This window comes from Natator depressus, chromosome 4, assembly GCF_965152275.1.
Source record: "Natator depressus isolate rNatDep1 chromosome 4, rNatDep2.hap1, whole genome shotgun sequence".
NCBI lineage: Eukaryota > Metazoa > Chordata > Testudines > Cheloniidae > Natator > Natator depressus.
Window position 1 is genome coordinate 120,775,576 of NC_134237.1, and position 20,283 is coordinate 120,795,858.

The 20,283-nt window shown below is 39.9% G+C and overlaps 1 protein-coding gene across 1 annotated transcript in view; it reads right to left on the reverse strand.

Moving 5' to 3' along the window:
- Nucleotides 1-3,285: 3,285 nt before the first annotated feature.
- Nucleotides 3,286-20,283, reverse strand: part of HTT (huntingtin) — a 181,156-nt gene continuing 164,158 nt past the window's right edge. The window contains exons 62-67 of the mRNA XM_074951777.1: nt 18,461-18,575; nt 12,533-12,746; nt 12,250-12,355; nt 10,365-10,527; nt 8,946-9,106; nt 3,286-7,522 (exon numbers count right to left, since the gene is read on the reverse strand). Coding sequence (XP_074807878.1) covers nt 7,309-7,522; nt 8,946-9,106; nt 10,365-10,527; nt 12,250-12,355; nt 12,533-12,746; nt 18,461-18,575 — 973 coding nt within the window. The 3' untranslated portion in view covers nt 3,286-7,308. The remainder of the gene's footprint in view (nt 7,523-8,945; nt 9,107-10,364; nt 10,528-12,249; nt 12,356-12,532; nt 12,747-18,460; nt 18,576-20,283) is intronic.

A 20,283-nucleotide genomic window follows, 5' to 3' on the forward strand; every position in this document is an offset into this window, starting at 1 on the left:
TGTGAGATTTATTACCTTACCATACTTGGAGATACATCTGAAGGAAAACAAAGATCTTCTGTAGCTCAAGGCAAAATCTATGATTATGTCCAACATGGAAGAGCTGCAGCGTATGATTAAAACTCACATATAGCTCCTTTTTATGTTCCCCCTCTTGCAACATATTAACAGTTGGAAACTCTTCATATCTTGAAATTGGTATAGATCTACAGTAGTGTAGATCTACCAGTGATTTAAGGGTTCAGGCATACCAGTATAAGACAAGAGATTTGTTAGGGCCCCTCCATGTAATCAAAAGGACAGCTGTGTAGGGTTCCCATTAACAGATGTAACAGGAAAAGTGTATTGGCAATTTGTTTGGGCAGCATGTTAATACTGCAAGAGGCCATGAAGGCCCAGTGCTAAAGATATGGCTGAAATGCTCTCATACCTAAACGAACTAGAACACAATTTAAGGGAGAGGAAAGAGAATGGGTGCAAACTGGGCAATTATGATAATCTGGGTAATTGTCAGTTCTTACAAGGATAACATTTCATTCCCTAATACTAGCTGTCTGATATTGAACATTTAAGATTTATCCTTTTAAAAACTAAACTCCTCTGTCATTCTTTCATGGCTGAAAGAAGAGGAAGGGAAGTAAAGGAGACAATCACTCAAAGGGTTCTCCAATAATTAAAAAAATGTAACAGCAAAAAATAAACAAAAAAACTCAAGTAGCAGTCCTACCACAGAATGGTTCTGGATTTTAATTCTATAATCTTTATATTTTTATTTTATATCTATCAGACGTGGCAGTAGTGGCTTATCATTTGCTACTATCCCTGACAGAGGATTTAAACATGTAAAAATATTTTGGATGTGAATAAATCCAGCACCTGCCCTGTGTATTGAGCTACTACTGTAAGCTTCTTCCAAAATTTCCAGAAAACATTGAGTATCACATAAGACATCTTGTTTTCATTAACTAACAGCAAAGTACTGCAAGAGATCATTGCTATTGTGCAGTAGGCCTTTCCAGAATTTTCTTTAAAAACAAAACAAAGTTAACCCAACAGAAAGCCTAACAGCTGTGAAACCACACATAAGCTAAATCTTTCCTTCTCCTGTATAATGTGATCCAGCATGTAGGGCTCCAGCAGATAAAAACATTCTCATTTACAAATGCAGTTGTACACTTTTAAATTTTGTGTTTGACTAGATTTTTCTTTGTTCTCCTCCAAAACCTTTTGGGTTTTTTAAAACATAGGCACACTCAAGAAAATTAATCTGAATGAACTTTTAAAGTGGGTTAGTTAAACTGCATTAAACCCATCTGGAAACTCTTGGAAGTGAATTAAGATAAATCCAATTAAATCCACTTTAATGCTGAATAAGAGCACTTTAATCCAAATTAACTAAAGGTGTGAATTTAATTTTCTTGAGGCCAGGTCTACATCACACTTTGGTTTAACTACATCAGAGTGTGAAAAATCCACACCCGAGCGACAGAGTTATACCAACCTTAACCCTTGTAGACAGTGCTACGTTGGCGGGAGAGCTTCTCCCGCGGATATAGCGACTGCCTCTCACAGAGGTGGGGTTATTAAGCCAGGAGAGCTCTCTCCTGTTGGCTAGCGTGTCTTCACCGGAAGCGCTACAGTGGCTGCACTGAAGCAAGTTTGTAATGTAGACCTGCCCTCAGTGTCCCTGTGTAGACAAGCCCTTATCCTGTAAGTTCTGGAAAGCATGTCTAGCAGAAGCAGTAAACAAATCTTCACTGTGTTCTTCCTTATTTAACATGTAAATAGTACTACAGTTTACACGCAGCAGTGTAGAGTTCAAATGTTTTCACATTTTCTCAGCACCCCCCACATTTGGATCAGTGTAGAGAGCATAAACACATTTTATTGCAGCCTGTTAAAGTGTATTCAGAACTTATTGTTTAAATAAACAGAAAATCACATACAGCAACAATGTATAGTTTATTTTCTCTAATTTTAGTGTGCAATATTTTCAGCAAATGTCTTTAAATTTAAACATACATCTAAAATTATATTCCTTCCTTTTACTCTGAATACAGCTACTGTTGGTGTTGGGGCTCCAAGCCTTGCCCATCATAGCCCTCAAACCATATGAGACAACATCATAGGACTGTGTGGTATGCCGATTACCTTATCCTTCCTTTGTCAGGCTGGTCTAATTTGACATCACGTGTAGACAAAGACTGATGTGAATGATGACAAGTCCAAACACAACATGCATGTGACAAAGCAGTACATGCATCCCTAAAGTGTGTTTCCACAGCATTCATGTCCAGCTAACTTTAATAACTTGACATACCATAGAAGCTCTCCGGGTAGGAATGTTAGCAGTGTTTTTGAAGTTATTTAATGGATACTTTAAGGTAACAGGCACAAAAATTTCCACCTGAATTCTCAAAATGAGGTAAATTAGCACACTGGACTTCAGCACCCTTTCCAGATTCTTTGGTGCAGTGTTTATCCTAACAGTAGGTAGGCATCTCAGATTCTCAGTTTTACTACAGATAACTTTTTATTTAGAATAAGGGAATTACCTAAATACTTTCTTTGCTGTTTTATAACCTTTAAAATTGCCTTCTTTTTACTGTTACATACTGGTGTCAGTTTAAAAATATATCCCTTGTTATTCTCAGTTGGTTCCTGGTTTTAGTGCATAGTATTCTGGGGGTCTTTATAAGAAAACTAAACCTTATTTAATGCAGTAACTCAGCTGCCCCCACAAAGAACCAATGGGTAAAATACTGAATGACTAACAATCTCTTTAGACTGCTTATTGCTATATTTATTGCTCATTACACCTGAATGTTTCTTGCACTCAGGAGGCATGATACATGGATAGTGTTTAATCATGACAGCTCTGAAATACCAAATGAAGACTTAGAGTCTGCTCTTGAAGACTGCTCTTGGAGGATTGCCTTTGCAGGGTTTTTGACACAACCTCCTTATTTGCTATACAAAGCTAACTGTAATTAAAAGAGAATGACATGATGAAATATATTTCTTAATTCTATTTTAAAGAGTATTAGATTGGAATTCACTTTTAACTTGAAGGTTGACTGAAAGCTGCTCATTAGGGATTCAGAGTTTTAATCAATGTTCATGTGAATTTGTTTCAGAGTAGCAGCCGTGTTAGTCTGTATCCGCAAAAAGAAAAGGAGGAGTACTTGAGGCACCCACCTTAGAGACTAACAAATTTATCTGAGCATAAGCTTTCGTGAGCTACAGCTCACTTCATCGGATGCATTCACTGAATGCATCCGATGAAGTGAGCTGTAGCTCACGAAAGCTTATGCTCAAATAAATTTGTTAGTCTCTAAGGTGCCACAAGTACTCCTTTTCTTTATGTCAATTTGAGAGTCTCAGATTTTATCCTTTCATGCTGAGAAGGGATTTTCCCCAATGGGAAGTAATAAAATGTAGAATTCATGAGTACCGGGTGTTTGTATTTATTTTTTGACTGAGGGGAACATCCCAAAGTGGGCACAAAGGACTAAAAAGAAGGATCTTTAATAAAACCTCAACTGCCAGTCTTAAATTGCAAATAGAAATTATTTGCATTAATACAACTTGTTTTAGTATCAAACATAAGGTAGTTCAAATTTTTCTGCTGTTGCACCCAGTGCAAAGGAAGAAAATAAATCTTCACTGAAAAGAAAGGAAGTTACTGTAGCCAAACTTTACTGGCCAAGTGATATCTGCCTGATACTTTTTAAAAATTCAGAGGCAAGTTAGAGAGAGTCTCAGGAGGCAGCACTTTATGAAAAAAAGCAGGTCCTCTAGGTCAAACCTCTTTTAGATTTCAATAAGTTATCAATTTGCTTGTTCACAGATGTATTTTGTTAGCTGTGCTACAAACTATTTCAAGACCCTCTAAATGAAAAATTTGATTTATCAATTCACATTATATTTATATAGAATATGTTAAATATTGCTTGTTTTAGTTATTTGGGAAATCAGATACACATCTAACAATATTTATACCTCGGGTCTCAGTGAAAAAAAACTCAATAGTTTAATTTCCAAAAATTTGATGTCAAACATGGATCTGGTTTTATGCTACTGGTAGCATATTAAACAGGGAAACAGTTAATCTTGGTCAAATATAAAAAAATCGTAAACTGGAGTAACAAATCTTACAGATGGTAATTAAAAATAAAATCTAACCTTAAGATTTTTTTTAAATAGACACAGAAAACATGACCATGTGATATTCTGTTCTGCTGTCAGCGGCAGAAATTAAGCCATAAAGCACAACGTAACTACTGATGGGTGTTACCAGAATTGTGTAGATATTAGTTATGATTTTTACAAATACAAAAATTATAATTTTCATTCCAAAAGAAACAAAAGACAAAAATGTACATCAAAGGAAAGAGATGTTAAATTTTAGCCTTATAAATGTATAATTACAAACTATGGAGAATAACAAACATGTCCCCTTCGAGACATTCATATATCTGAAAATGAATGTGTATTTGTATTCAGTTAATTATTCTGGGGAAGAAAAATCTAGAGACATTAAAGATCTACAGACAGCAAACCTGTTTTCTATGTATGACAAATCTTCATGGAGATAAGACCGACACACACAACTATTCTGATTATCCTTGAATTTGTCTGAAGACAGACCTGGCTGCATTGCTTTTGGGTGACAATTAGAAGTGGGAAACCTGAATATCCTATCAAATGCCAACAATAGTACCGACAAGAGGGAATTTATCACATGTTGGCTAGAAATTCATTTCTGTCACCTGTTGACTCCTTAGCTTAGTATGCTCTTTTTGTTGTCTGGAAAGTTTCTATGGCAAGTCCCAGTTGATCTGTTTAGAAAACTTCAGAAGTTGGGATGGCCAGCCTCCATTATCTGGAGGCATACTGACCAACCATGCAGTGGTTATTTATGGAGGTTAAAAATATGTAAGATTTATCCGTTCGTGAAACAGAAAGTATAGTGATCTATGGTTAAGATGTAACTACCAAATGCTTCAAAAATATATTAAAATCTATTTTAAATTTTGGAAAATAGCTTACAAAAATATCTTCACTTATAGTATATCATACAAAAACTGACTGGTGTGTGGGTTTATAGTAGAAAACTATTACTGGGGGCTATAAAAGGAACTAGTGATCTATGTTGCCCTTAATTGCAAAGCAATTAATTGCATTATAGCTCACTGCCCTGGCAAGTGGTCTCTTACCAGAACTGTAAGATTTCCAGTATAACCAAAATCTTTAACAATATCTATTTTTTTAAACCCTTTCTGAACTTCAGTTTCTTTTTAAAAAAAAAAAAAAACACCACAGTGCTGTGGCCCAAGAAAGAAGAATAAGCCAACTCAGAGGCAGAAATAACTCTAGATAATAAAGTCCATCAAACAGCTAGATACAGCAAAGTCTACAGTTATTTCTGCTGCCCATATCATCAGTTTCGTACCTATCATAAGAGGAAGTAACATCACTGGGCAATTCCTTTATAATCAAGTTATGGGCAAAAGCAACCATTTTTGGTCTAAGAATTGGAATTAGTTTAAATCCATGGGTTTAATAAATACAAATATACACATTTGTATACATTAAATGTAGTCACATGTGTATAATTACATATACATTATATACACAAATACATACAGTATATGTTCCTCTTGATAACACTATTTAGATATTCTGAGTGTTAGCAACAGGTGTTAATGGAAAATGTAATGAGGTTAAATATAGCAATGTAGCTCAGAACCAAGGCATTGCTTTTCTATATTGAAAACTTATATCAGATACAGTTATAGGAAAAATACTGCCCGAGATTTCCCCATGTGCAACCAACTAAAATCAAAGGCTTGCATGAGGTGTAAGCAGAAACTGGCCCTGTGTAGAATTGGAGAATTTTGGAATTTGTGGATGTTTACGCTGTGTTTGTGTATAAACAATGTTGTAGACAACTAATAGAAGAGGTTGTATAATCTAACACTTTAGCCAGCCCCAGAGTAGACCACATTAGACTTCCGATTCATAACTGTCAGCATAAATTTGCTTAAAGTGAGAGTGGTTTATATCCAAATGACTCCATGGTTTCTGTTAGTATAAATGAAAAAGCCAGATACAGATAACTACCGGTAGTTATTGGCTACTGGGAACTTGCATCATTTTTCTCTCTTAAAAAACAAAAACAACCCCCCCCCCCCACCTCTGCAACAAGTGAGAGCAGCTTTTAGTATACAAAGTGCTGATCCAGGATATCTAGTCCCCTCTCCTTTACATCTCAAAATAAAGAAACTCAAAACAAGCTACAGTCAAGTGGATCACAAAAATGCCTTCTTAACATATCAACAAAAACTAGCCTATATATTCCAGTTTTTAAAGTGTTAACATACAAAAACGTGAAATGTAGAACATAAAATGTAACCCGTACATTAAGATGGATTTTAAAAATGAACATGAACTTGAGCACACAGTGAAAAAATGAGGACAATACAGATGTCAAGACATTCAGCAGAGTGGGCTTTTTGTTCATTTCAAATTACAGCACATCTCATGCACCACACATTTTACAATTTTACATACTTTACATGATATAGAAATATTTAAGTTAAAATTTCTTTTACTGATATATTGTACTCAAATTTTAAATCCTGAGAAGAAAAAAAGAAAAGTGTGGTTATGTATGTGCACTACATGTCCCATGCCACCAACACATACACCACAGTATATTAGAAAGTCCAGAGATAGAAGAATTACATGCTGGGAGTGTTACCCCTGAAAACTGGTTTCTCTTTTCTTTGTTTGGGAGAGACATTAGGAAACAATTTCTAATCTATACTACCCCACAGTGTGTGTGTATATACATATATATCTACATAAACTTTGTAATGACTGCAAACTTGCACTGAGAGAGTATTTCTGTCAGAGTTTCGATACCAGATGCAACACGGTGACTTAAGTTGAACATCAGGAAGAAGAGTAATACCTGGCTTTCCTGCACAGAAGTATATGCCCATATATTTTACAGTTAGTAACTCAGCCTCAGGTTAGTCCCAAACATTATTTAAAACATATACATATTTCCATTTAGCACAGCTACCCACTGCTAACAAGAATGTTACTATTACACCTTTCATGTGATTCTCTGTGGTGCAGAGTGTTCTCCAAGCAAACAAGCATGAAGTATAAAACTGACAGACGCAGATTCATTGCAGAAGCAAATCCCAGCTGCTTTCTGCACCTTAATATTTATCTAAACGTTCATACCAGATTCCAAATCAAGCCACCAAGTTTCATTAACCAACATCAAGATGTTCAGCACGCTGTGATCTTGTGAACATTTTGCAAGCAAGTTAGTAGGCGATGATATGGGCTTCCTGGCGATGCTACCATCTCAAACACAGACTGAAAGGCCCTTCGATCTAGTTCCTCATCTATCTGGTGTCTGTAAAAGTCTATGGCCACCAAACAGAAGAGGTTAATGTCCACTTGCTCTGATTTTCCCATTCTGCTGATAATATGTGGAAGACTGAGAAAGTAGTTAAGGGCATAATAATGAGATAAGAGACAAACTTTAAAGTTTTATACAAAATATCACTGACTTAAAAAGCATTCCCAGATAAATTAAATATTTTTGCTTTACCACTGTGTAACTGTAAGTGCAAGACACCTGCAGATAGCAATTAAACTGCTGTTGCAGAAGCTTTATTTCTTAGCTGTATTTCTCTGAATAACCTAATGCAATTTCCCCATTATTGTTAGCTTAAAATGAGTTGGTAGGAATACTTTCCACTTGTTAGATTATATATTAGGAGGAACAAACCCGCATCAACAAGACAGTTCTGCACTGCTTAAAGATAAACAGAAATGCCAATGTACAGAGCCACAAAAATAATCGTCAAGGAAATGTACAACATAATGGAGAAATTTCCATTTTTAGACTGCTTATCAAATGTCCTATTCAGGGCTGATTTTCCTGAGCAGCGGTTCTTTTTAAGGTGAGACGATTTTTTTCTTTTTTTTTTTTAAATTACACATTCATTGGGCAATGCCACTGCATCCTTCAATTAGTTGTTCCAGCTATTTTGGGGAATGTTATCCTATTGCCAGTTTAAGATTATTGTGATTTGCTGCCTTGCAGAGGAATGTTTGCGAAATACAATTTTTTGGGAGAAGTGGAGGAAAGACGGAGCTGCAAGGAGGGGAACGAAAGTAGATGAGGATGTTCTTTTGAGAGTGTTTTTCCCTAGAGCATGGCACAATGCTTATGACTTATTTTTAAAAGGAAAATAATAAAAAGTCACCTTGAAAATATCTGGTAAAAAGTTCTAAACATTATAGGATCATTGATCATTTGTTCCCTGCAATAAATTACTTCTCAGTGTCTCAATTCTTTACATTAAAAGCTTATACCGCTAAAATAAAAGATTTTCCATAGTAATGTAGGGGTTGAGATGCAAGACTCCCCTCAAAATATATGTAAGCCATATGGCTGAACCTGACATACTGCTAAAAAATTCACCCTTATCTGATATTTCAGTAATTCACAGTTTACATCTGATAGTGAAGTTATAAACCATTATGGTACCAATGTTGAACTACTACAGCTTGTACCAACTGGCATCCACTCTTGGCAATTCAAACAACTGAGTTGTAGATTAAGACCAGAAGGGACCACTATGACCATCTAGTCTGATCTCCTGCATAATACAGGTAATACATTTAACCCAATAATTGAATATTAACCACTAAATAGACATGGAGAGCGAACTATGTCTTCGCTTCTGGAAGTGGACCCACTTGGTGAAATCTGATGCCCTGGCAGGGCATTGTGGAGAAGTACTGCTGCCCAGGGGGTATTTGTTAGATACATGAAGGGAGGATTTCAGTCTCCAATGTTATCAATCCACTTTACAGAAGTGCTAAACCCACATAAAAACGGTTTAGGATACATTGCTGAAACCCACTGAGTGGTGGAAGCACTGACAAAAAAACAGGAAAGACTCCACATTGCCATTGCAACAGGCGTTCTCTGTGTGAAGTTGGAGAGAGAGAGCATCACCCAATCACGGACCATTGGTGACTGTCCAGTGGTATGTAGTGTCTGAAAAACCTGCAAAAATTATAATAAATATTTCATGTGGGAAAATACATGTTAGAACACTTATGGCCAGACATAAAACATGCTGCAAACATGTAAGCCTAGATGAATGTCCTTCTGCTACTCCAAACCTTGGAGGCATTTTACCCACTAAGATGGGTGATTCAAGTAAGCATAAGAATATTTATTAAATCTTTATTACATTACATGTGGCAGTCAGATTTTAGTAATCGGGCTGTCAGTCAAAAATGTTCATTACGTACATGAGATTGCCTACAAAATTCCATTTGGGTACATTGTGACAGATAGCTGTATCTAAATATAATTAAAATGTCAAATTAAACATCTGAGCCTGTCAAATAATTTTTGTATGATTAACTTCTGCTTCAGATTTTGGGAAAACAGATCCCAAGAGACTATGCCAAAATAGCATATCCAGACTAGTGATACAACTGAGGGGGCTATTCTTCCCAATCCGTCTCAAATGATCTGAGACACTTCAGAGTGCCCCACCCAGTTACACCTAGATTCATAACTGTCTACTTTCTGTTCACCGATTTGGTAAGTGCCAGTTTAGTCATGTAATACTATGAGCATGGACTTTGCCCTCTTTGGAATGTCATGGTACATCTAAACCTTTAAATGGGATCTAAAAAGAGATTTGCATACAAACTAATTTTCTCCTCAACAGGGTATAACGTGAATAAGAGCATATAAACTTTTTCTTTGATTTCCTGGCTCTTAAAATAAAATTTCCCCTGCTTTCTGTTATGAATTTAGTATTGTAGGAATGTAGTCTTCTCTGAATGTTATTGTTTCCTAATTATAGGTTTTATTTATTTCAACTTGTGCAAGTAAATGTGAGAAAACAAAACATGTTCAGGGTCTATCTTTGGAATTTCTAATTTCACTCTTCAGTGTAATAGCACAAGCATGTAGTTTGTTTACTAAAACAGATGCTGGTTTATTTTGCTAGTCACTTTTATGACGTTCTGCACCAGAATTATATGTATTATGTCATGAAATTTAGTATGAACAGCATTAAAATTTTTTTTTTGTCCTTTTCACATATTCAGCTCAGTGTCACAAATGGAATTTTCAAATGTCAGTAGTGGATATCTTCAGAGTGAAGAGGTTCAAAATCATTTTTGCCAGATTATATGCTCAACAGAATAGCAGTAATAGTACATTTGCCAGGAGTCCTAGTTACTGAGAGTGAACAGCCTTGCACCAAAAGTACATTTATGAAAATCAGTTTAAAATACACTACCTTATAAACTACTGTGGCCATGAATTGTGGGTATGGCTGCTGGTTGGATAAAAATTCTCCAATAACTTTATTCATTACATCCTGTGGAGGGAAAAAGTCATCTAGGAACTGAGGGAGGATCCGTGCCACTACTCTAGCTTCAAAAGGAAATCCTTTCCGGATCCTAAAACAAAAAAGAATGCATACATTTGACCATTTTAATTCAGCAGAACATTCATGCTGATTTAGTCCCTATGAAATTTTTTCCTGTTTTTCCAGAGTCAAGAGGGATAGGAGAAGAATTCTTTTCTTTTATATGTAGATAGATCTCAATGCTGAAGAGCCCACAGATCTAACACTGACCCAACTGACAATCCAGTTCTTCCACAGCTGTATGACATTCAACTTATGACTGCTAATGATTTTTTTTTTTTCTTCAAATGATAGGCTGGGAATAAGTGAAACTCTAGAGAGAGAGAGAAAAAAAAAACAACTAACTCTACACCTGAGAGTACCACACTATGTCTGAGATGCATGCTAAAAAGACAGCGTGTCTATGCGTGTGGGGGAATGCATTAGCACTGTTGGCAATCTGAAAAAAATTTACTTGTGAATTTTCTCTCTCATTTTCATCCATACCATCCCTGCTGGTTGAACAAAAGGGAAATAGCAAGAAGAATGTAATGTTATAGATGAAGAGAAACAGAGCTAGATGGCAAGGAAATGAAGGTCATTTTCTTTAAGGATACTTTTAACGAAGAACCACCAACTGGAGAGTCTTTCGGTCAAAGGCTGGATCTGTTGATGCTTGCAGATCAAGCTCATGGTGTCTTGGGAAAAGCAGATATGAACTACCATACCACTGATTTCCTCTGCAAAGGTACGCTCTCTCTGCTTCATGAGGGTTGATCTTATGGAGTGCTCCATAATGCCTTTCAGGACTGACTTATGAAGTCTTAAAAGGCGGTATTTTCTAAAGCATTTAGCGTTGGTATAACTCCCGTTGAAGTTAATGGGAACAGTTAAATCGTTGAATGTTTTTGAAAATCCCCATTTGACCCTTTGTGCTACAGCACCTAATACAGCTAGAGATCATCAGGTTAGAGCAGGAGTTCTCAAATCTTCTACAGTGTGGACCACTATGGACCAAACTGTATTATGGACCCTCCATTTTGCAATTGCTTATAATCCTTGCGACTACAGAAGCTGATTACATGAAAAAAAAATTAATGTATTTTAAGTTGTCTTTTAAACATACTACTTTAAAAAAACCTGGGCTTATGCTCTGTTTCTTTACTGTGTTAAAAGACATTCTGAAAGGGGTTTTATTATGCTTTTAAAAAAGCATTTTATAAAAGAAAAGTACTTTTTAATAGTTCTTGCAGTTCACATATTCTCAACCCTCAAAATGGGCATTTCAACCCTTCACGGTGGCATATACTGTGATTATTTTATGCAGCCAGTGTCAAAACTACGATTTTCATCATGACTGGAAATGACATTTTTCTGACTACATAAGTGTCAATAAATAGGATCATAGTATTCTTAATTCTTACTTTGTTGTGATCATTCAAATATTTTACACACGTAATCACCACATGTGCTGAGGCAAGTATTTTAGGTAAGCAGAGGCATTTGTTTTGTGTAACACTAAATACTGATTAGAAATCCGTTTCCTATTTACATTCTTGTATGTCTGTGTTGGACCCAACCACTGTAACGATATTGCTGTGTACCTTATTGGTACAGTATTTTTAATCAACAGCACAGTAACTATCAGCAATGACATTTTAAAATCACAAACAGAATAGTGACCAACAAACTGAGTCAATGCCAAAATGTGAGGCTTTTATTGCAGTTTATGCTTTTTATGCAGTTTATGTTTTTTTTTTTTTTTCTTTCTTACCTATCAAAAAGAACAGACACCCGTTCCATAGCTACAATAACGGACTCGCTGTCTGGAGCTGTGGGATTTGCATCTGTTGCTCGACTTGGGCTGATTTTCTCTTTTCCTAAGCAGAAACAAGATATCCTGTAGTAAGTTCACTATAACTGAAAAAAATTCGTTTGTCAGTAAGCTGTAAACATTTGTTTAATTTTCTGGAAAGAGCTCTAGAAGAGCTAGATATTACTCTACTAAAAAGATGTACTTAAAACAGAGCATAAATAATTGAATAATAAATCCACACCTGAATACATGCAAGTCAGCATTAACCCCAAGGCTGCCATAGCTCTGTGGGGGCTGTGTATGTTCACTCTGTCAACACTTAGTTTAACTAAAGATTCACTATCCAGCCTAGAAAGTTGCTCTGAAAGGAGGAGTCGTTCTAATCCTCTGAGGACGCAATGGTAAATAATGGATGGAGTTGATTCATCACTTCCAGACAGCATTACTCCACACACCTGAAATAAGCAAGAACGAAATCTAAAACAATTGATTGTATTTAACTAAACTCCGACACCAATATACGAGAAAATAACTAACATACACGGAGAATTGATTTAATCTCCTCAATCAAATCATTTGTGGGGGTGGGGGTGGGGGTGGGAGAAGAGAGAAAGAAAGAAGAGGTTACTCATCTTATCGTAACTTGAGTTCTTTGAGATCTTTTTTCCCTATGGGTGCTCCGCTATAGGATGCGTGGGTACCCTTGACCGGAGAATGCAAAGCAGCGTCCGAGGGTCCATGAACAGCACCTTGTGTCTCAAAATGAGGGCACAAAAGATGGCGTGGACCCTCCACCACTCAGTTCCTTCTTGCTGTGAAGCAGAGCCACCACAGACAAGACAGAGGACTCAGAGGGACAAAACATCTTGAAGGACTCAAGTTACTGTACGGTAAGTAACCGCTCCTCCTTCTTTGAGTGTATGTTCCTATGGATGCTCTGTTGTGGGAGACTCCCAAGCAGTAACTCAGCAAGGAGGTGGGTGCTAAGGAGGCAAGTCCAAGACAGTCCAGAAGACTGCATCACCAAAGGTAGTATCATACCTGGAAACAGATCATCCCTGGAGCGTATGTAGGCAGATCTCTTGGAGACATGAGGCTTTGGATAAAACATTGGTAGGTGGATCTCTTGATTAATATAATTCCAAAGAGACCTTAGGGAAGAAATGAGGATGGGGATACAGTGTAACCGTATCTCTACAGAAGCTAGTGAATGACAGGTCTGCCATAAAAGCATGGAGTGAAATTATGGCTATAAGGAACAAAGTCCTGAGGGAGAGGTGGAGGAAAGAACAAGTATGTAGGTTCAAAGAAGGGTTTCCTCAGGGCACTTAGGACCTAATTATGGTCCCACTGGGAAGTTGGGGGCCCTTGAGGAACCTGGCCATAGTGGGGTTGGCAAAAACTGAGAAGCCCTTGATGTGTGAGTGGAAAGCTGTAAGAGTGGCTAAATGTATTCTGACTGAGCTCACTGATCGACCTTGTGTCTTCAAATCCAACAGATAGTCTAAAATTTTGGAAAGCAGAACCTCTGATGCTAGAGAAGAGTGAAAAGAACAGCAGGAATGGAAGTGTTTCCACTTCTGAAGGTAAGTTTTGCAAGTACTAGATTTCCTGCTAGATAGGAGAACTGATTGGTCCTTTTCTGAACAGGTTAACTCTACCTTGAGAGCCATCCAGGAACCATGCTCTCAAGTTAAAGGAGGAAGGGTTGGGATTGATCAGGGTCCCAGAGTTCTATGACAGGAGATTTTTTCCTGATAGGACCTAGTTGGAGGGACGTTGCCACAGAGAGGTGATGGAGGTTTGACTACCACACTTGTCTTGGCCAGGACAGTGCTGTGAGGATAACCCTCGCTCTTTCCTGATGCAGTTTGAATAAGGTCTTGAGAATTAGAGGTAGAGGCTGGTAAACATAAAGCAGGTACAGGGCCCTGGTGTTATCAGGGCATCTCCCAATGAGTTGCAGCCTTATAGTCCCTTGGAGCAGAAAAGACAACGTTTTGCATTGTTTGGGGTGTTAAAGAGGTCTGCTTCTGGGAGACCCCACATCTGGCAGATGCCAAGGAAGACAGAACCACTGAACTCCCATTTGTAATCTTGAAGGAAATTTCTGCTCAGGAAGTCTACAATCCTGAGATTCCTATCTCATGGGAAATGCATCGGTTCCACAAGTTTGGTGACTGCATGTAAGGGCTGGGATCTTTCTCTTCCCTGTCAGTTGATGTAATACATCATTGCCCTGTTGTCCAGCTTTACCCTGAAGGAGTGGCCCTTTACGGTGTGAAGGAAGTGTTGATAAGCCTATCGAATGACTCCAGTCCAGAACGTGGATGCGGAGTGTGACCTTTATGTGGACTACTTGCCCTGCGCAGTGTCCCCCTGGAGGTAAGCCACGCATCCCAAAAGAGAAATATCGGTTGTGAGGATCTTTGAGGGTAGGGTATATGAGACTGGGGTTCCCACTCAGACCTTCAGTGGGTCATTCCACCACCTGAAAGAGTCCAGAACTTTCTGAGGTACTGTGATACATTTGAGGATGCTGGGATGCACACATGGCTTAGGTCTGTGTGAAGGCACCCGACATGTAGTCTCTCATGTGAGGTGTGACAAAGATGAATGCCAACATGTGGGCCAAGAGTTGTAGGCAGGTCCTTGCAGTTGTTTGCAGACTGTGTTGTATTGTTGAGATTAGACTGGATAAACTCTCTTTGGGGAGTTAGGGAGTCTACAGAGGTTCTGATTAAATCTATTGTTTGGATGGGAGTCAATGTAAATGTCTTCCGATTAATTCAAAGTCCTAGAGACTGAAACAGTGCTAGAACCCTGGAGGTTGCCAACTGGACCTCCCAAAATGATCAACCCCTGAGAAGTCAATCGTTCAGGTAAGGGGAATAATGCTATGGCCCACTGTCATAAATAGGCTGCTGCGAGGAGATTTGTGAAGACCTTTGGGGCTGTGGAGAGCCCGAAGGGAAGGACTCAGTACTGGCAGCATTCTGAGCCTTTTATGAAACATAGGAAATGTTTGTGGGATGGGTAGAAAGCTATATAAAAGAAGGCATCCTGCAGGTCAAGGTCGATGAGGCAATCTCCCATCTCTAACGATGGGCTTTATAATGGCTAGTGTCACTGCTCTGAAGTGCTGGGAAAGGATGTAGGCGTTCAGGTTTCTGAGGTTGAGCATCAGTCTCTATCCTCTGCCCCTCTCCCAACGAACTCAGGAGTAACAAGTTTGATTGCCCCAAGAGTAAGAGAGACTGCATCTCTTGTTTTAAGAGATCTTCATGAGATGTGTCTCTGAAGACGGATGGGGAAGGCGGGGGGGTGGGGGGTGGTGGTGTGTGTGTGAAATAGTATGAAAGTGGATGGAACATCCCCCATTGATGACCTCCAAGATCCATTAGCCTGAGGTAACCTGCTCCAGGCAGGCAGGAAGTGGGATAGACGCTATCCTAAGGGGGTGGTAATAGATGGAATTGCTCAGCACGGGATCCAGGAAAGTAGATTGCTTGATGCCCTTGACCAAGATGTAAAATTGTTTCTTAGAGGGAGGAGCAGATGATGATATTGTAAAAGGGGGTGGTCTCTTTTTGGAGATCTAGATATCCTCCTCTGAAAGTCCAAAGGTCTGGGAAAAGTTTGCTGAGAATGGTACTGATACCATATAGAACACTTATGTTTGGGACTAAACTGTTTCTTTCTTGCAGGAATGTAAATTCCCAGAGACCTTAAAGTTGACCTCAAGTCCCTCAGGGTATGGAGGGGGAAGTCTGTCAGCACTGAGGAGTTGGGTCCTTCAAAGGGAAGGTCTTCAACCATATTCTGCACCTCTCTTGGGAGGCCAGAAGACTAGAGCTAGGATGCTCTTTGCATACCTACAGCCATAGCTAAGGCTCTAGAAGCCATGTCTGTGGCATCTAAGGCAGCCTGGAAAGAGGTTTTAGCTATTAACTGACCTTTCAAAATGATGGCCTGAAATTGTTCCCTCTGGTCCTGTGGCAGATGTTCAATAAAATGTGTGAACTTGGAATGTGTGTTAAAATCTGCCACCCAGGTTTGGTAGTTCACCACTTGAAATTGGAGAGCTACTGAGGAGTAGCTTTTTCAACCCAGGAGGTCGAAACATTTGGACTTATCATAAGGAGAAGATCTGGAGCAGATTTGTCATTTTCTTTCTTTACCTGCATTCACCACCAGGGAATTGGGAGTGGGGTGGGAAAACAAATGTTCCATTTGCTTGGTTATTATACTATACTTTTTTATCTGCCCACTTAGCAGGTGGGCTGGATATTGACAGATGTTCGCTAGATTGGGCAAGTAGATGATAACAGAGCCCCGTTGATTGGGAGTGTAATTTTGCCCTGAGGAGTGATATTTAGAATGTGCATCAAGGAGCACTGAGACTCCTGAACTTCCTCTACTGGGATCTGGGGGAATTCTGTCAGGTATTTAATGAGGTCTTGGAAGGCTGGAAAGTTGTCAGCAAAAAAGGGTGGTGGGGGCATTACCACTTAATTGGGGGATGAAGAGAACTTAGCTGATGGGGCGAGTTTCCCTCCATCTGTGGGTCCTGCTTTTCTTCAGTGCATACCAGGGCCAAAGGGGCATAAGGTACCGAAGGATGATCCTGCAGTACGGAAGGTAGGTCAGGTGGTGCCTGTCAGTGATGTGATACCAATGGATATTGGGATCTCTTTTTGGCTGGTCCCCTATAAAATTGTTCACTAAGCTGACCCCAGGGATTCCAGTGAGTCCCCTGCGGGGGCAGAGAGAGAAGGTTTTCCCCAAGGATATTCACAACCCTTGGATGTACGGAGTCTGGTGAGGTCCAGAAGATCCTCCTCAGAATGACAGCTCAGTGGGGTGTGATAGTATGGTGCCAAAAAGGAGCCCTATACCTTAGATTCTGAAGAAGTGTCACCCCTAGACTGAAATGGGAAGCATCAGATAAAGGTGCTGGTATCAGAGGCCTGATTGGAGTTCAATCCAGGATGATTGCGGTTGCAGGTGACTGAGCAGTACCAGGGAAGGGGTTTTCATAGAAGTCCATAACAGAGGGGACTCCAGTTCCTCCAGTATGAAAAGGGTCTCCAAGAGAGAAATCTGAAGGGTGCTGGAGGGCTATGGTATCCTGAAGTTGGTAGAGGAGACTGGTCAGTGCAGTGATGGTACTAGAGAGGCTTGTAGAGGAACTTCTCTGACCAAAGAACTCCAATGCAGAGAAGATGACAGTACCAGAGCACGAGTAGGAGCCTGTGTGCATCTCGGTACAGAGAGGCAGATGGCTCTCTGTGCTATCTGTTAGAAGAATTCTCCACATGCTGCTTCTTATGTGGTACTGACAGCTCAGTACTGGAATTGTATGGGAACCTCAACCATTCCCCTTGACAGATGTGAAGTCTCAGAGTGGGATTTATGGATGACCTACCCCTCTTCCTTATTTCCCTAACAGGGGAAAGAGTCTTCTATTTCTAAGCAGTCCTAGCCTCTGAAGGTGTGGCTGGAGCTGGGGCAAGTGAGTATTCCATTAGAAGGAGCTTCAGCCTAACCTACCTGTCTGTCTGCAACCTGCGTTTAAATCCCATACAGACTATACACTTTGATGGGACATGGGTGTCTCAGAAGCAGCAAAGGTAGCTTGAATGCCTGTCAACTACAAGGAAAAGACCTTTGGCAGGGTTTAATCCCCAGGGTCTTTGGCGTAACTCAGAGGACAAAGAAAAAGGTGTGTGTGTAGGGTGGGGGGGCGGCAAGCTCCTTCTATACCCATCTGTATTAAAGCTATAAAGAGAAATAAAATAACTAAACAAATAAAAGAAAAATTTAGAATAAGTCACTATGTTAAGATAGGCAGGAAGCCAAGAATCAGGGGATATACAATTGCTCTGTATCAAGTTGCAGGGAGCTGAGAAGGAACTGAGTGGCGGTGGGTAAGTATCTTATATGACCTCATTTGGAGGCACAAGGTGCTGCTCTGTGCAGGTGTGGGCCCTCAGGGAGCACACGCAAATCCTAGGGTGGAGCACCCATAGAAATATATATGCAAAGAAGAAAACATTTCTTTCATAAAGCTTATCAATAATAATCCACCTAAAAGTTCTTAAAAAAATCTGCACTGATTCAAGATTGCATCAATCTTCTGTAATCTGGAGCACTGTGCAATACATACCTGTATAATTCCTGCAGAGAATTCAGGCCCTACGTCAAGTGGGTAATTCTCTATCAAGTAGAATGCCGCAGCACACATCACTAAAATATGCTGTTGGTTATGGACATTTACAGAGCTGTAAATAAACAAGAAAGCAAACGGTTATATATCAGTAAAGAATTGGTTACTTACTGTAAACTGTGATTCTTTGAGATGTGATGCAGATGTGTATTCCATGTAGGGGTGTGTGTGCCCACCATGCCAGACCCGAAGAATTTTGCCTATAGTATCCATAGCCCCCTCCCTGGCTATACAAAGCCGTGCTCCCTTGACCCCCCTCAGTTCCTTTGCACTGAACGACCAGAGACTAGACTCTAATGCAGAAAAGAGAGCAGGTGGGTTGTGAAATACACATCTGCATCACATCTCAAAGAACCAGTTACAGTAAGTAACCATTTCTTTTTCTCGAGTAGATGCAGCCGTGCATTCCACTTAGGTGACCCACAAGCAGTACCCCCACGGAGAGGGGCTCAGAGTCTATTTAAACAAGGACTGCAGGACTGTGTTCCAGAAGTTTGTAGCTGCTCTGGATGCTGTGGTAATGGCACAGTGGTTCATAAATATACGTATCGATGACCATGTAGCAGTCCTTCAAATATCCAATATTGAGACGTCACTTAAGAATGCTATTGACGTACCTTGCACTCTTGTAGCGTGAGCCTGCACCCATAGAGGGCGTGTAGCCGAAGCTGTTTTGTATGCAGTCTTGATGGAGGAAATTATCCATGAGAAGACTGCCTGTCCCTTCATACAGTCTGCATATGACACAGATAAGGCAAAGCCCAAAAGGGTTTAGCCCTGTCCAGAGAAAAAGGTCAGACATTGTCTGATGTTCAATGTGTGAAGACACTGCTCCTCTGGAATTGAATGCAGCTTAGGGGGGAAAAAACCAAGCAAATTTGCCTCCTACTTTTAATCAAACAGAGAGACCACCTTAGACACAAATTTCAGCTGCGACAGCAATGTCACTTTGCTAACCATTCCAACAGGGGACCCATACGTTCCGATAAGACCAGGTTTAGATCTACGGAGGAATGGGCTCTTGCACCTGGGGGTATAATCTTTCTCGATGTTGAGGAAACAGATAGACATCTCTTGTGAAAAAACAGACCGGTTATCCACCCGAGGATGGAAAGCTGATAGTTCTGCAAGGTGAACCTTCATTGAGGAGATAGTTAAACCTTGCTGTTTCAGGTGTAACAACGATTTGAGATTGTCCTGACACAATGACCATGCAGGCGAGACTCCACATTGAGCAGCCCAGATGAAGAACAACTTCCACTTTGCGAGGTAAGTAGCCCTGGTGGATGGAGGGCTTCTTGATACCAGTAAGACATGACAGCCCTGCTCTGAGCAAGCCAGCTCTCTGGGATTTAGCCATGGAGCTTCCAGGCCGTCAAGTGGAGGGAGCTGAGGTTCGGGTGCAGTAGCTAACCATGGTCCTGACAGACGTAGAGGAAGCAGGAATGGAGTCGCCACAGAAAGGCCTAGCAGTGTGGCAAACTGATGTTGGTGGGGCCAAGCTGAGGCTATTAGAACGACCCACACCCGGTCCTATTTGATCTAGAGTAGAATCTTGTGCATGAGCAGGATAGATGGGAAAGCGTAGTACAGGTGACCTGTCCATGGTAGTAGGAAGGCATCCGTGAGTGATCTCAGGCTGAGACCTTGCAGGGCTCAACTCAGAGGAAGTGTCTCAGTGGTGACACTTCCACCTTTGTGCCTGGTTTCAAACAGGCCTGCCTGGGGAGTCCCATACTGCTGGTAAATGTCCCTCATGATGT